This window comes from Topomyia yanbarensis, chromosome 2, assembly GCF_030247195.1.
Source record: "Topomyia yanbarensis strain Yona2022 chromosome 2, ASM3024719v1, whole genome shotgun sequence".
NCBI lineage: Eukaryota > Metazoa > Arthropoda > Insecta > Diptera > Culicidae > Topomyia > Topomyia yanbarensis.
The window spans coordinates 101990121-102008421 of record NC_080671.1 but is presented as its reverse complement, the minus strand read 5'-3'; the positions used below and the strand labels follow the sequence as shown (position 1 = coordinate 102008421).

The following is an 18301-nucleotide window of genomic DNA, read 5'->3' as shown; positions in this document are numbered from 1 at the left end:
CAAATGTTGTATATTTATCATTACCGACAATTGAATGCTGTTAGACTTTCATCATGGTATGCTGGCCGGGAATGGATGACTCACGTGCGTCGGTAAATTTATTTTACCCTAATTTATCCAACCCGATTTTCCCGAATGAATAGAACCATATGCTCAGATTGATCATCAGAAGTATTAGCCACTATTCTATCATATACGTCAGTTCTGCATCCATTCCCTGACCCAACTGTCACAAATACTCATACGAATACATACATAGATAGACATACGACTAGCACATAACAGTTGTACACTAGTAAGAAAAACTACGATTATCACAAAGCTACAACTAATAGGTTTCTACTTATTCTACTTTATTAAATTAATTTAATTAGTATATGCACGATGACGAAGTCGACCGATAAATGGACACACAATAACTCCCTCCGTGAGCCCCGTCCACGAGTACCACCAATAGAACAAGATTTGCAAACACAGCACACAGCAAAAGTCAATCTACGTCAATCCGCCAATCGGCCACGCCACCGCGCATAGACCAGTGGTTTAGCGTTGGTATGCGCAGGTGCAGAGTATGAAGAAACATATAACATAAAAAAAGGCGCACAAGCCCTCTAGGTCTCCTCGTTGCACCACTATCGAGGCGTAATGCAATACCCATCTTAAAACAATTGATGCTTGATGATGTTTGCAATACCGTCAAACCCCTAAACCTTGGGGAGGGATTATTTATTTTCTGAATCTAAATATATAATATATCGTGGGCTCTGTTAAGCTAACAGTTTACAAAATCCAGAAAAATTGAATATTGCAACCAGATTTAAGAGGCAAATAAAAACTGTGATTTTCGAGATCGGTGAATCAAAAATACGTTTAAAAACATACTCAAAACGTTGAACTAAAAATCTATGTACACATTCATTTAATTTTAACTAGATATGATCTGAATCAGTAGGAAGTATAAAATTCTCAGGTTAGGATCTCCGACTATCGCTATTATAGGCGCAATTGAAAATAAACTCCAACCCGTTCGTTCCGCATAAGTCAGCTCAAATTTGCAGAGACTTGGCCGAAAAAAACAACAAACCAATTGAAACAGTCCAATGCACAGTGGTCCCAAAGAGCAAAAAAGGGGGTTTTTTAGATTGCGTCAAAACGGTTGACTTTAGCAATATGGTGTCTTTGAGAAAGTTTCTTGGAGTAGAACTCCCCTTCTTTCTGTCTTATCAGATTAATGATTAATCCCCCTAATAGTGAGTTACGAAATTTATTTTCTCCAATAATTCAGATAGACAAATACTTACTTCAGCAAAGTTGTAGAGAAACTCGTTACAAACATTTTACCCGAAGACTTCAACTCTCTATCTTTTAAGGTTTTTGAGATATGGGACATTATTTGTAAAAGGCCCCTTAAAAACAGTTTTTACATCATAAGTTTTCTTCTAGATTTTTTCCATTATATAAATGTTCTAGAACATTGTTTGGACTATTGAACTGCATTACTTTGCCGAAGACGGAAACTTGCTATCGCTAGTAGGTGTGGAGATATTCACGTTTTTTGATTGAAAATAGCTCTTTTTCCAATGCCGATAACTTTTAAACGGGCAAAAACGGGCAAACCACTTTGTAAACAAATTAAAGTGCAAGAAAAGCACAACAAATGCTGGAAAAATCAGATCTCCCCAAGGCGGCCCTCTATGGAAATACTAGAGCCTAAATTTGTTCATACTAGAGCTGTTCCGGCATTAAATACATCACCATATATTACTGATAGTTTTTTTATTTCGATTATAGATGTTTTAACCTTAAGGTCATTCGCCTCTTCGGGTTAGAAAAATCTCTTATGAAAAATTTCTAATCCTATGTGCGGGGTCGGGACTCGAACCCAGGTGCGCTGCGTACAAGGTAATCCATTTACCAACTACGCTACACCCATCCCCTACTGTTAGTTCTGAAATAAAAGGTTAAAGTCGTAATAATTATCCTTTCTTATTTTTGTAAGCACGTCTTGAGTAAATACCCAAGCAACCAAAAGTTGATATAAAGGAACTACATAAGCTTCTCGTTTTAAGTAATTTTGCAATACGTTTTATGTTCTAATAGCGGGTTAAGCAGTTCTATTAAAGCTTGAGCAGCTTGAAAGTTCGCTAAAAACTTTTTGTGAATTTTAAAGTGTGCTTTTTAAGTATTATCCGAACTTCTGTTTGCTTGGGTCAAAAGTTACAGTTGTTCAAAAACTCAATGCATACGCCTGACACCGGAAACTGACAATTCCCTTGCGCCTACTTCATAACAATGGCGCAAGTGCAACCAAACGGCGAGTAATCAATTGCATTTGATGACGGGATGAGACAAACTTCAGCTCAAGTATTTCCATAGAGGGCCGCCTTGGGGAGATCTGATTTTTCCAGCATTTGTTGTGTTTTTCTTGCACTTTAATTTGTTTACAAAGTGGTTTGCCCGTTTTTGCCCGTTTAAAAGTTATCGGCATTGGAAAAAGAGCTATTTTCAATCAAAAAACGTGAATATCTCCACACATACTAACGATAGCAAGTTTCCGTCTTCGGCAAAGTAATGCAGTTTAATAATCCAAACAATGTTCTAGAACATTTATATAATGGAAAAAATCTAGAAGAAAACTTATGATGGAAAAACTGTTTTTAAGGGGCCTTTTACAAATAATGTCCCATATCTCAAAAACCTTAAAAGATAGAGAGTTGAAGTCTTCGGGTAAAATGTTTGTAACGAGTTTCTCTACAACTTTGCTGAAGTAAGTATTTGTCTATCTGAATTATTGGAGAAAATAAATTTCGTAACTCACTATTAGGGGGATTAATCATTAATCTGATAAGACAGAAAGAAGGGGAGTTCTACTCCAAGAAACTTTCTCAAAGACACCATATTGCTAAAGTCAACCGTTTTGACGCAATCTAAAAAACCCCCTTTTTTGCTCTTTGGGACCACTGTGCAATGCCCACGCGGAGCACAAATGAAAATTACTGTGGCTGCAAATCAACAACAAATTATTTCCAATTGAAAAATTATGGGACACAAAAATAGTAGTATACAAGTTGGCAGGGGCTAGGGACTAACAGGTTGATGACACTATTATCATTCTTTGGACAAAATCAGCCTAGAAACTACAACGTCATTTTTTTTAAATCCTTCAAACATTGTAGAATGGCACATTGTATCAAAACAATAAATGAAGTAATGTGGGATTTTCAGTACATAGTCGTATATTGAAGGACAGGTCGTCGCTGTTGTGCTATCTTATGACAAACGTCATTTTGGGGTAAACTGAGTTAGATATGCCACATTACTTGTCTAAAAAATCTCTACAAAGTGGCGTTTACAGAATTATGACATTTTACTTGGTCACTGAGATATAGCGAGAAACGTGCTGAGTGATTCTTTATCTTTTGCTTCAAATGATTGTGTCTGGAGATTGACTCAAATTATCTTAATGTATAAGATGTTTTTATATGTAAAACTGTCTGAAAAACACACTGGCATAATTATTTTCAGAACAAAAATGCACGAATTGTGAGAAAAATGCAATTTAAGTTTAAAACTGGAAATATAGCATATTTGGCAACACTGTAACAAAAAATAACTATTTTTTCTAGATTCCCTGACTCATTTCCTTCAAAATGCATCTCACCGATTGTTTATAGATCAAATGAAGCCAAATATATGAATAAAAGTTAATAATTGATAATTTTTTTCTATGGAAAATTTTCCATGCACGATTATGACACGCCATACAAATTTTGTCATCAATACACACCTATGACACGTGTGAGCGTGACTTTCGTTTACATTTATAGTAAAAACTCGCAACATAGTCAACTGATCTTCGTAATATTTGAGAGATTAATACAGAATAGATAGAAGCATCAATTGTCTTCTTTGACTAGTTTAAACCATTTATAAGTTTCAAGATATTCAATCTCAAACTTTAAAAATCGTTTTTCTCGAAATATGCAAAATGGCGCTTGTCATAAGATAGCACAACAGCGACGAGGTGCCATTATCAACTATTTTCTACACTCAAAAAGAAATTATCGACTTATAGAGATAGACTTTTTTAACAGATTCGCGACAAAAATTGCATTGTGAGTCTTTTTATACACGTATCAATAAAGTAACTCACTCGATGCTAATTATTAATTATAAATCCCACAGTTATCAATTCATTCGAATTCAGACAGATAGAAATCAAATATGCTAAACCCGGATCCACGTGAAATCTAGCATTGAACCAATCCGCGATCGCACAGGTTCAATGCTAGGAATATTATTGTTATTTATTGTTTCAACCAACTCTACATAAAGGGAGTGTGCTGTTTTCAGTGCGAAGGATTCCCAGGATGATAGCGGTGTTTATAAGCGGTTGCTTGTTATTTAGTTTTCAAAGCCTTATCAATGTGTACAAATAGCACGTTTACTTCGACCTTGATCTTTCGCTAATAAGCTGAAGCAGGCACCGAACCGATTAATCTACCTAAAAGAAATAATATAGTACCAACATTTAAAAAATGAATAATATTATAATTTGAATGGCAGATCTGCTAATTTGCGATACAAAATTCCTTTTGAGAATTTGATATGATTCAAGATTATTAAATTATTAAATATATTTTGATCGTGCCAGAATATACATGGATAAACCTGTTACTATAAACTATGTTGAATAATAAAAAATCTGACCTAAATGTATCCTCAACGGGTTTTTCCATTACGAACGCTTGGTGTGATTCCATATTTTGTTGGAAAAGAACCCACTCTAAGCAATTAGTTTTCCCCTTGATGTACAGATTTCAGTGTTCCTAGAATCAGATCTCTGATTACTGATAGGTGCTGAACGCGGTTCCGCCGGTGTAAGCTAACCAATAATTAAAATGTGCAGTTTACAGCAGCTCTGTTCATGTTTGTGTGAAAAACACCAGTGACATTTATTGCCGGGAACAAAGTTCACAGCTTCTGTGATGAATGTTGCCCTTATTCATCAACGGGTGTGTTGATCACATACAATCACTACATGGCTGCATGGGTAGAACTTGTTTTCAAAAGTGCTTGTTTTTGTTACTTTAATCATTCAGTTACCTTTACAAGTTACTTCCGATATGAAATCGGCTGATTTACGATATTTGTTTGGATTTGTTGATGTACGACTTTGTCTTTGTTTTTACTTCAACATAAATACAGTAATATTAATTATTAATACCCAAGGAGAGCAAAATTATCCCTAAGCGCCCTGAAAATAGGCAATGTTTGCACATCATTGTTCTAGATAAATAATATTAAAATGGTAAAGTTCCGAGACTGATGTTGAGATGGCCATGTGTGTCCAAAATGGGATTTGCTCTTCCGGTATTCTTCATCGAGAATATGTGGTTGGATGTGTCACAAGACCTCTAAATCCAATTGGTCCACCGAAACCGATCACCGGAGTTTTTGCTACCGTACTATCCAGCAAGTGAACAAAGCCTGTTGTAGCACAGATCAAAAGATGTAACCTTAGTTACTGTTTCTTGCTCGCTGTCCAACCGTCGCGGTATAACTGTCTGCTGTCAATATTGGCACCTGTCGTGTCGTTAACTGATTCGAATATGCCGAATTTTTCAATGACAAACACCGAATCGGCTGCGAACTCCGTCGAAACAGAAACTCAAGTTCCACATCGAAATATACTACCAAGGCTTTGTTTTGCTTACTAACGTTGTCAACAGTCCGTTCCACAGGTGTCCAACTGTACTTGGATTCCGTCGAAACCAGCACACTCGCACTAAGCAGGCCACTGTTGATAGAGCTCAATGAAAGACTTCACCTTAATTCTGTAAGTCATCACGAAGTACTTATTTCATTGCGCTATTTTACTACAAAGATTCCCAGCATAGACGATTAGGCTCCTTCGCAGACGTTAGCTCCCAACATTGGCGCAGTCTACTCGGATAGTTACCAAATGTCTATCTAAGTACGTCGGAGAGATTCGTGTAACTGATTTGTCAACGGCATTCTATATGTCTTTGCCTCAAAACATCTCAGCAACGATATTCTCCACGCAACACTGCAGGTCTAGGACATACAAAAACCATGTGCTCCAGTGTTTACCAACATGTCCACGTTCAGAACAGCAGGCTGACGAAGCATGTGCGAACCGATGAGGATAATGTCTGAAGCAGTAATGAACAGACAAAAACGGCAACATGTTGACGTTTACTTCTATATACTTCCGGCTCACACAGCTCGAGAGAACCGTTGAGAGTGTGTTTATCTACCATTTTCCACAAAATCCCAGTTCTACTGCTACTTAGCCACCGGGTCAGCTCTTGTCGATCTCCGTATTACCCTGGCCACCTTTCGCGATGGATATGGCTTCCAGTGCATAGTTGGCGAGCTCAAACCACGCTACAGATAGTCTGACCGCTTAGATAACTCTACGAACAGGTCTCTTTTCTTTAAAATTAACGCAATTTCGCTAAGGCTAAGCAATCATAACACAAGCCGTACCTTAGTTCGTTAACATTTCCAATATGTACTCCAGTCACAAATTCCTGAGTTCCCTATCTACATATACTTCTAATTTTTCAGAGTGGATTGGAGAATAGGATACAGTTGTTACGGCATTTAATTGGCAAGGGACTAGAAAGTGAAGTATATTTATCAATATTAAGAGCCATAGTACTCAAGGGAGAGCAAGGAGTTGAAGGGAGAAAGTTTAGAGAAGCGTGGAAGGGTCATATGAGCAAGCTTAGAGTTTACCGGCGACTTAACCCTTTGTCTGCTACCGTAGGAGTCAGGATCTTCTGGCATTAGAAATCAAACCGCGATCCTGTTGAGGATAATCATGTCCAAGAGATCCCGTATTCACCAAACAAATTGATCTTTACGATAAAGTATCCTCAGGAGGCTTACGTGATTTTGGCAGCAGCACTTACTTCTGTATCTATCGGGGAAGCGACTCGCATATAGAAATGGTTGGAGCACCTGGATGATCTTAAATTTATCAGAATACATTTTCTGGGGCGTCATGGAACCTCGGATCTCAGCCACCGCTCTAGGGATCAGCCTTTCCAGATAGCTCGTAAAAGTTCCGCATTGTATCGCGTTTTAGTGTGGATTTTGCGGCTCGAAACATTATATATCACTCATCACTATCTGTTGCGGTACTTGCTCTCTTGGTCAGCTACTGACAACTTGCGAGGAGGACGCCGAGTTCTTCGTTCCACCAGTAAGCTAGCGGCCATCTGTTCCATGGTTCCAGTTTTCTTTCCATTAGCTCCATCCTGTTAACCTTGCACCAATCTGTGAAGATATCAAACTGAGACTGCACAAAATCAGTGTCTATGGGTGTTTTAATGTTATAGAATAGTTTAAAGTCATCGGCAAACGATAGCTTCATGCACCGAATAGAATGCTTTAAGTCTTTCAGATAGAGTAAAAATATGAATGGGCCAAGATGACTGCCCTATGGAATTCCAGAACTTGCAGCAAATGGGGTGGTCGTGCAGCCACCAATTCGATTTTGTCGAAGAAAAAAAGTCATTGTTTATAGTAGATGCCATCGTATAAATCCCGGACACCCTAAGGTAGAATTACTAATAATTAAAATGATCAATCAGCATTTCAGAGTGTTTCAATCTAAAATTTCCAAAAAATAGCCATATTGTAATGGCTATTGGGAAGAAAACAGCAGATTTAAAGGCTAGATATAAAATATATTGTGAGGCGTTTCACTTAAGAGCAGTTGCATAACGTAGCAGTAACTTGACCCGAACTAACATGTGGTAATCTGATCTTCATAGTCGCATGACGTTGTTTGAGGATGAAGAGTGCTTTGGCCAAAGGAGAATGGTGAAGTAGGGTGGGTTTACCGTCTACCATTTGAAATTGTATATGGTATCTACTTGCAGTCGTGCTTGCAATGAGTTGATGATTAAAAATGTATAGGATACTACGTTAGTAGCACAATCTTTTCAAACAGCTTTGATACTGCGTATAAAAAAGCTATCCCACGGTAGTACGCGATATGGCCTTTATCTCTGATTTTTTCCATAAATCTGGAAAAGTTCCTGAATGTACAGAAATATTAAACAGCATTGAAAGTGGAACCAGTACACTATTTGCGCAGTATGTACTTCAACATAGTAGACGGGATTCCATTCGGTCCGGTACGTAATCAGGGTTATCTTAAGACCACTCGGGGCCCCTGGGCACTATTTAACTAAGGGGCCCCTATCATTGCACAGATGTAAATAAATATATTGCAGCATGGTTCGCCATGTCACTCTAAGACTCAAATTTTCAAATTTCTGCCAAGTAGGCCAAGTTTGTATGGGGAAAACCATTAAAATATATGAAGAAAATACATGGTTATAGATTCCACCATTTATTGAAAATTTATTGGCAAGTGACTCTATCATTTGTAGGATTTGCAAAAAAAATCGAAATCCCGGACACCCTAAGGTAGAGTTACTAGTGATTAAAATGATCAATCAGCATTTCAGAGTGTTTCAATCTAAAATATCCAAAAAAGCCATATTGCAATGGCTATTGGAAAGAAAGCAGCAGATTTTAAGGCTATAAATAAAAGATATTGTGTGGCGTTTCTCTTAAGAGCAGTTTGATAATGTAGCAGTAACCTGATCCGAATTAACATGTGGTAATCTGACCTTCATAGTCGCATGAGGTTGTTTGAGGATGAAGAATGCTTTTGCCAGAGGAGAATGCTGAAGTAGGGTGGGTTTTTACCGTCTGCCATTTGAACGTTATATTGGCCAGAAAAAAACTGTATTCCGTGATAAGTTTAAGGTGGCTTTCGTAAACAAAGCGTAAAATTTCCTATTACTTGACTATTTTTAATAGTACGGTTTTCCCATGTTCAATCTGAACTTGATAACATCGAAACTATAGTTGCCTAACGTAACGACGTTACACTATTTGGGTAAACGTTGATATTTTAGCTTGAGCTTGAGCTTGTGTGACCACCCCTGGCTGCTACTCCGTTATCGATCTGGACTAACTGAAGTTGCACAGGGAATCAGTAGATAATTATGCTTGGGAATAGTGAAACATCTTTCAATGTGCAACTCCTGGTAATCCTAAAGTGATTATTGATCAATACCGGTGCCGGCCAGCCCCTATCGTAGATCGCGGAAGGAAAGGGAAGGAATGGTTAGTCCGATACTTGCTTTTGCTAGAGGCCGTATATACTACTGCGCACTCCACAAGTATCACCGGGGGAGGATATTTGTAAGTAAGTATAGAAGTTGGATTCTACTTCTTCTTTACCGACGCCAGAGAGGTGACAACTACACGGAAAAAAAATTGTTCCCAAAATCGTGAATAAAGTCCCATGAATTCTGGAACAATCACATTTTTACGTTACGAAAACAGGACCATGAACAAAAATCATGGCTTTTATAATTATGTTCAATTTCTCTTCAGTAACGCCCGCATAACGCTTTCATTAGTGGAAATATTTGTTTTTGTTTTGCGAACTCCAGTCGCGGATTCCGCCAAGTTATTTCTAATTCGAATCTCAGTACGCGGACTAGTTCACAACTTTATGAACAATATTCATAAAACCAAAGGTTGAAACATGATTTTGTTCATAGATATAGGAACATTAGTTCACAAAATCAAAATATTGTGGCTTTGTTTTCGTGAACTATTTCACGAAATTCGGAATTTTATTCATGAATCCATTCATTCCTGGTGAACTAATTCATGATCCCTAATATATTAGTCACGATTCAATATCCGTGCTCGTGAAAAGTTCACGAAATCATCAAATAGTATTCATGTATTCGTGAACCGGTTCGTAAAACCTGGTATAATAGTCACAAATTACTATTCGTTTTCGTGAAATTGTTCACGAAATCATAAAATATTATTCATGTATTCGTGAACTGATTCACGATTCCTAACATATTGGTCGCGATCCAATATCCGTGCTCGTGAAATAGTTCAGGAAATCATGAAATATTATTCATGTATTCGTGAACTGGTTAATGATTATTAACATATTAGTTACGATACAATATCCGTGCTCGTGAAATAGTTCACGAAATCATGAAGTATCATTCATGTATTCGTGAACTGGATCATGATACCTAGTATAACAGTCATAACTTATCATTCGTTTTCGTGAAAAAGTTCACGAAAACATAAAATATTATTCACGTATTCGTGAACTGGATCATGATTCTTAGTACATGATTTACGATCTATCTAGTATCTATTATCTAGTATCTTTAGAATATATCCCCAATCATTTACAATGTCATGCAACATGGTAATGAAATTTTTATGTGAACTCTTTCATAAAATTTGGAGTATTATTCGTGGAATCATTTTTGTTCCATGCACTTTTTCATAAAATACCCAGCTGCTAGCGACCAGTAATAGGTACGAGCAGTAGATATAAAAAAACTATTAGGACCTCGAACATCGTTATTCATTTGATAAGGTTCATTGTGATGTCTGATGATAGAAAACGCAATCTGCACTGAGAACCCCAAATAGTGTGTGTGATATAGTTCACAGAATCAGATATCGCGAATGAGTCTTATTTTAATGATCCAGTTCATATTGTCACGTTATTCCGAGTACAAAAAGTGTTAGCAACCAAAAATAATAGATCACGATAAGGCGAAGAGAATTTACGAATACCATGATAAAACTGTGTCTCATCGGCATAAATAGAACTTCTGCTCGAACGGGACATCATGTTTGATCAGTCGTTCGATTGAAACACAAAGCGTGTTTTAGTTTTAAGGGATTTGCGTCAAGCCGGCGCTAATCTATTCCGACAATAAGTTAGTGTTGGTTTCTGATGAGGCGAAGCCGAAACGCAACACAGTATGATGATAAAACTGCTGATAGTTACATTACTCTTTGAAAGTAAGCTCTAGAATAAAATATCATGATAACATGAACAGAAATTACGAAAATCTTAACTAAAATCCTGAAATCATGAACACAAATCACACAACTAATGACAAACATATCTAAAATCGTGACAAAGATCCTGAAATCATGACCATGAATTGCTTTATTCATGACTAATATTTCACGATAACATGAACAGAAGTTACAAAAATCGCGACTAAGATCCTGAAATCATAAACACAAATCACACAACTCGTGAATAAAATATTTAAAATCGTGACAAAGATCCTGAAATCATGAACATGAATCACTCTGCTCATGACTAAAATATCACGATAACGTGAATAGAAATTACGAACATCGCGACTAAGATCATGAAAACATGAACTTTGATCCCGCTAACGTCATTCATAATTTCAGGAACTTGGTCACGGTTTTCGTAAATCGTTCAGTTCACGAAATCGTGACCTTTTGTTTATGAATTTATGAACGGATTTTTTTTCCGTGTATCTGGACTAGATATCGATCCATCAACTCATGGACCGGGAACCAACGGTTTTACTTCCCTTCCGAAGGAAGACGTGACCACAAATTTTCTCACCTCAGAAAAATCTCAACGAGCTCGGTTGGAATTAAACCCAGGACAATTGCAATGAATGGCGGTCACGCTTACCACTCAACCTCCGGCGCCGTCTATATGGGCGAACGTTGATATTTTAGAGGATTAAGTAAAGTACAGAATCACACATGCTAGTTCTCACAATGAGCATGAGCATGATGACCGTAAAATTCGTGGTTGCTACTCCGTGATTGACAAGAACAAGCGAAATTGTACAGAGAATCAACGGATGGGGCCCAGGAGTAGCTATCCATCATCAATCTGCACGTTTCGAGAGTTCGGCGCCGGCCACGTCCTTACAGCCATCGAGGAAGGGAAGGAATGTTAGTGTAACAAACGTTGTTATGGAGAACGTGTATATCACTACGGGAATGAGGTTTTGTTAATAGGATGGGATAAGGAGTTACACAAATCTGGATTCACCTTGATGAGTGATACAATCTATGCAACTCTTAGTAGTATTATCATGTATTACGTTCATTGCTCTGGGTAGCCGGTTGCTGAGAATTTATGATAAATTTACCGTTTGAATTATTATTTTTGAAATGCTCGGCTTGCAAACAAAAAGCAACTTTTGCTCTGGACAGCCGACAATTGGGAGTGTTGCTTATGTTTAATTGGATCGAATGGCAGTGGAACGATTTTACTATTCCTTGCTACTTCATTCCGGCGAAAAACGACAATTCAAAAACAATGCAATGTAATGAAAAGCAATTGCTTTTAGTTTCTCAAGATATTTATCGAAATAATTATGTAACTGAAGATTCCGTAAATTATTTATTGTGTATAAACTTTGGTATTATTACTAGAAATAAAATGACAATTTCTTTCTCCGCGGACGATTGATTCTTATGTTATAAATATTAACGCGCGTTTTTTATCTGAGGCGGATCGGAATACCTGAGCCGACTAACGCTGTATGTCGAATATATAACCTGCGTTAAGTAAAACCGAACTGAGCGCAATCATTTTTTTTCCTGGCATTTTTAATGTTAAAATTCATTTTTCGATGATTTACCAATATCATAGAAAGTTTAAGGGTACTTATTTGCTTCCATTTACTATTTGAGTTCTCAGAAATAAATGGATGTAAGTGTTTGTAGTGCTACATTGGTTGCGATTAGGGTTGTGGTACCGGTAATACCGGTACCGAAAATCCCGGGAATACCGACCCATTTTTGGTACCGTAATACCGGTACTGAACAAAAGCCAGTACCGGTATTTTCGGTACTATACAATTTTTTATGACAACTATGTTAATTCTGCAGGGGGATCTGTTTCAAAATATCGGTCTGCAAGATAACGTTTAATTATATTAATTTGCCTTCTAGATAAATCTTCGAGATAGCACCTTTGTGTGGGAATGAAGTGGGGCCATCATCATAATAATTCTAGAAGTTAAAGATTTATTAGCGACATTCTGATTGGTTTCATTATTCACTGGGTGGCGCGTAATAAGACTACGGTCTAAGTCATGTCTGTATTTGGTTTGCTCTTAAACCTTTATCTATAAAAGAACGAACAGCGATTTAGTAGCTAACAGTTTTAGACTTGGTGAACTGCTTCAAATGGGGCGATTTGTAATTATTGGTGATCGGAAAATTCAGCACAACTCCATAGTTTACAGGAAAGCAAGGAACCTTGATATGCATTAGATATGCATATGCAATAGTAGGAAAACGACATAAAGATCAGAACCAATTTTCAGAAAAGCAAGAGAGGAAGTGCGATGAACCTGCTCAGATTTACTGCCATTCTCGCTTTGATTTACTGTTGTTAACAGGGTTTCATACATTTACCATCTGTTCAAATCGACGAAAGTCGCACCACTTAGCAGTTATTGATTTCAAAGTGGCCTATATTTCGAAATAAAGGAGGTGCCCTATACAAAAAATATCTTCTATTAAATAAGTCTTGCCATTCCGAAGCAATTAAAAACAATAAACATGTTTTTTGATAAGCACAAATCAATTATCTGAGAATAAGATCATCAGTTCGAGCATTCAATTTCAGTTTGAAGCTTTTTTCGAATGTGTTAAAAAATATTCGAGTACCGGTACTTTACCGGTACTACCGGTACTGAGGGCTTCAGTACCGTATTACCGGTTCTCGCCAAAAAGGGTCGGTACTGCGAACCCTAGTTGCGATAGTGATTTTTAGGCAGATACCTCCTCTTTGGATTAACACAGGCCATATAACCGATAACATGTGTGCGTTCTTTTACGGTTATTACCAGAGCAAGATTGGAGACAATAAGAACGAAAAGAAACTAATTTGTCAGCTTTTGCGTCAAAAATATGTTTAATCTCTTGAAGACATAAGGTTAACATGGCAATAATATAGTGCATTTTATACTCCAAATCATATGAAAGTATACGCCAATAAAACATTTGTTCTTCGTTCCAAAAAATACTGTGGTAAATTAATAACTGGTTTTGGATTATTCTCGCAAATTATTAATTCTCAACGCTCATATATAATTCAAAACTCATTATTCACTCAGACAAGACCATACGTATTCCCCGCGCACATTGAATGCCCAGTGGATTACTTTCCTAGTTGATCAAATAAACATTAAACAAACAAAGAAATTAGTTTGTTCAATCCAAAGAAGTGACAACTCGATTGGCATCAACCGTCGGATACGTGTTCCCTTTCAATGCCATCATATCAAAGAATATTTTATATTACAAGCGAAAAAATATGTGAAATTCTGAATATAATCAAATGAAGAATGCTTAATAATTTGCCTTAAAATAAGATCGGAAAAAAGGAATTTGCATAACCAAGATGGTTCATTTTCAAAGATAGATGAATCATTTTATAAAAATAAGTGATAAGAGAAATTTGAAATTGTTGTTCGATCATGGTGTATAAATTGGTTCTTGACGTGGCTTTTCCGAGATGAAAACTACGACCATGACTTTTGATACTATATGTATGCCATTTGACAGGGTTCGATCTCTCAAGGGTCGATTTCTAGTTAACTCAAAGCGAATTTCCCGAAGGATTTCGACGGAGTCCTGGAAGCAAACTAATAGAATACTACCATGAATTTTGGCAAAAGTCTTGCTTAAGTGTTCTGAGAGAATACTACTCATGTTTTTATTGGAATCTTATCAAATATTTTATTAATATTTGATTGATAATATTCTATTAGAGATTGTGATAAAAAAAACCCTTCAGCAGTCTGACAATATTATACACAGAATTTCGATCAAATTCTTCACGAGATTTTGATAAAATCCTGGGACTTTTTGTATGAATTTGCTCCTAAACCCTAACAAAGATTCCATTAGAATTCCATGACCTAGATAATGTCAAAAGTCTAAACGGGATTCCATCGTAATGTTGAACAAGTTGCGTCAAAATGCTGAACAGAATTTTGCCACAATTCTGATCAGGATTTTCATCAGAATAGTTGACGGGATGTCATTAGAACCATGATTCTATCAAAATTCTGTGTCATCTTGAGGATTCCTCCACAACTCTGGGAAGCTTTTCTTTATAATCCTGCAAAGACCAGGTGGATATCGGAATTCTGGGCAGCATACCATCCGAATATTCCACAACAATCAGAATACTAAAAAATATTCTAGCAGAATCTTGGAAAGGATAATATCACAATCCTTAAATTAAATGCGTTAGAATCCAAAGAAGCACGTTATAAGAATTCTAAGAGTACTAGAAAGCGACTTCAGAGAGACTGAACTCGATCAAATGACGTTTTATGTGTCAACATGACTCGCCGTATCAGAGAGAAAATTTCAAAAGTAGTTCAAAATCTTCCCAAGCGCACGGGCCTGAATATGAGGATAATCGCACTTTCCCACACAGGAGGTTTCTACTGAGACGAATACGGGAGCTTCCACCCTATGTAAGCTTATTCAAGTAAGATGTGAAGGTCTCAGTGTGTCGTGGCACGCCTTACAAAGTATACAGCGTCTAGGAAATAAAATTACAATAAGTTCAAAGCAAGCGCGTGCGGCCGTCCTCTAGCTCAAATCTAGTTTCAGAATAGAAAAGATTGCTCGAGGATAATAGCCGTAGAGTTAAGAAAAAATTATAAAAGGAACAAATCACCAAGTGCTCAAAATGTCTCAATATTTTTCCAAACAGAAAGTAAACGGAACTAGCTTATGGCCAAGGAGAAGATTCATTTTACTTGGTAAATACATTATGTCCAGTTATTTTACATACTACCCGACCAAGCTCACTAGCCTTTCATGTCAGATTCAGTGCCGTCACACAATTTACACACTGCAGTCACTCGTGAACTGGGTCAAGTGCACAGCAATCCCATTTCGCCGCACGTGCTGACGCGGTAGGTACAAAGTTCCATTGCATAACAAATATTAGGGCAGTCAGTGCATCTTTTTCCCGCTCAACGTTTCCCTTCCACTTCATCCACTCATCCTACATGCAAATGTTTTAAACTAGATAATTGCGAAAAAATCTAAACTCACGATTACTGTAGTAGCTGGCATCCGAGCACCGATTCAGGGCATCCGCAGCGGCCTGGGCCAGCTTGGGATCGTTGGTAGTAGCGATGGGAGCCATCTTCTACCGACTCTCACAGATTTGTGTAGTTGTCGGCTGATTGTTTCTGTGCACTTGCCACAACTGCACTCTCAGCAACTACAGCTGGTAGTAATTTATTGATTTTTCCCTTGCACCAGATTCCGAGGAAAATGCACACTGTTTCTTCCTCGCACAGGACGAAAATTAATATATTCTTCAAGGGTTTTTGAGTGGTAAAATTTCAGTACGATTGCAATGCCGTGCGCGTAAATTTTGGGGACGCTTTGTTGATTCTGAGCGAATGTTTATTTTCTTCGTATCTGAAGTGGCTTTTGATTCGATCAAATATTATTTTCCACACTTTATCGACCACACTGTATCAATACGGAATCGAAACACTTGGATGATATAGGACTGATAGAAAATCAACAAACTTGCGTAAATCACCAGAACGCGACACGCGAGGTGCACTTCTCGGACTGCACTTGCACTTTGAGCAGGCACGCTTCCAAACAAAACAATAACACTTCGCGACACTAATCAAACCAAACGAAACCTGCCGACCGTGAAGTGGGTTGTTAAACTCGCACTCTCTTTTCTGCAACAGTTTACCGGAATCTGACTCGACTGACTACTGGTGTTACTACTGCTCCACTCCGATCCTAGACACTTCGCGGTGTAGTGAATATTACTATCAGCACTATTTTTAATTGCAGTAAATTTCCACTGCGCCACACACGATTGAAACGGATTTTACGGCTACAACCGGCTGAATCAAAACAAAACAAAAACCGCGGATGCCAAACACTGAATACACAAGCTCCAACACTGATTGTCACAATCTATACAACGAGTACCGTTATCTGGAGAGGTGAAGGAGTAGTGGTACTATTAAAAATGAAAACCAATTTAGGGGATGTCGATCTCTACCCTTTGTAGCAAGCACAAAAAAAAGTCGTTACATAAAACTTTCACTCAGAACTAAATTTCTTATCACAAAAGAAGATTCGTTTTACCGCGGGATGTCTCTTTTTCACTGAAATGGTTAGATGAGGTGTGCTCGATCAACTTTTTCACATCCGTCATGCCATGGGCTATGACGCGGCTACTACTCGGAACTCCGAATTGGCCAGTTTGTACGGACTTCGACTGAGCCAGTTTAGCAACTCTTGGTAGCTTGCAACGGACAAAATGGTATGTGGCACTGATTCCTTCAACTTTAGCTGCAGGTATCCTAAAATAAGCGAAGATCACTCGCTCCTCCACCGATGATGATTGAAACGAACGACAAACTGCGGACTAGACGTACAAGAAAGCTTGCCGTTGTCTCAGTCGGGTGGGGACACGCAAAATTGCACAGAAGCACTAAGCGGCAACTAAAAATAATTCTTGGTCGTATGAATGACGGCCCCAGTAAGATGTGAGTGATGGTGGACTAGAATACGGCTTGGCTCGCCACACGTCACATGTTGGTAGGTATGCGATAATCGCATGGTCAAGCAGTCCGTCGACGATAGTGTGAACGCGTAGTGCCAGTAGGGTGGCACGTGAGGGGGTGTTGTGAGATTCAGTATCAGAAATAAACGAGGATTTGTGTTTTGCGTTGTCGCTGTTTCAGTTACCTGAGGAAAAGGGAAAGACAAAATAAATAAGACAATAAAAAATGGCAATCCAAGACAATCACAACACAAAACAGTAAACTGCTTAGAATCTTGACTCCCAACGGAACATTTAACAATCAAACCCACTGATCCAAACAATATCTCTTTACAACATTTGGGAAGGAACAATAACGTAAGCTTACATTTTAGTTCCCTGTACACAGGTTCGTCTATGTATGCACAACCATAAATTCGGACACATATCGGTATCTACCGAGCTAACGGATTGATCTAAACTCATTTCACGACAATACGTGTTCTTCAGGTTGTCGTTCATAAGTGTAGCTAGATTTGTAAATTCGACATCCATTCTTGCTGCATCATCATGGTAGCGTCACAAAAGGTAGCCCGGATGGAAGTGGTTCATTCAAATCACGTTTTCGATGTGCCTACCTACACGTTCTAATCGAGCAATATCGGTGATTGTAATTGTCAGTGATCAAATATTGCTGATTGGTTTCAAGCAAATTAGCATCACCACTTTGTGCTTCTCTCCCACACTGTTGACAATTTGGTTTAATGCATAACGGAATCCACTAGTTTTTGTTACTGGAAGTTTGACATTTTTGCGATCTGCATTCGAACAAAGTTACTACTCAAGGAA

General features: G+C 37.9%; 1 protein-coding gene across 1 annotated transcript in view; it reads right to left on the bottom strand.

The window, feature by feature from the left end:
* Nucleotides 1–17475, bottom strand: part of LOC131679033 (6-phosphofructo-2-kinase/fructose-2,6-bisphosphatase 1-like) — a 298237-nt gene extending 280762 nt beyond the window's left edge. Inside the window, exon 1 of the mRNA XM_058959556.1 lies at nucleotides 15982–17475. Within this exon, the coding sequence (XP_058815539.1) occupies nucleotides 15982–16075 (94 nt within the window). The 5' untranslated portion in view covers nucleotides 16076–17475. The remainder of the gene's footprint in view (nucleotides 1–15981) is intronic.
* Between the last annotated feature and the right edge of the window lie 826 nt (nucleotides 17476–18301).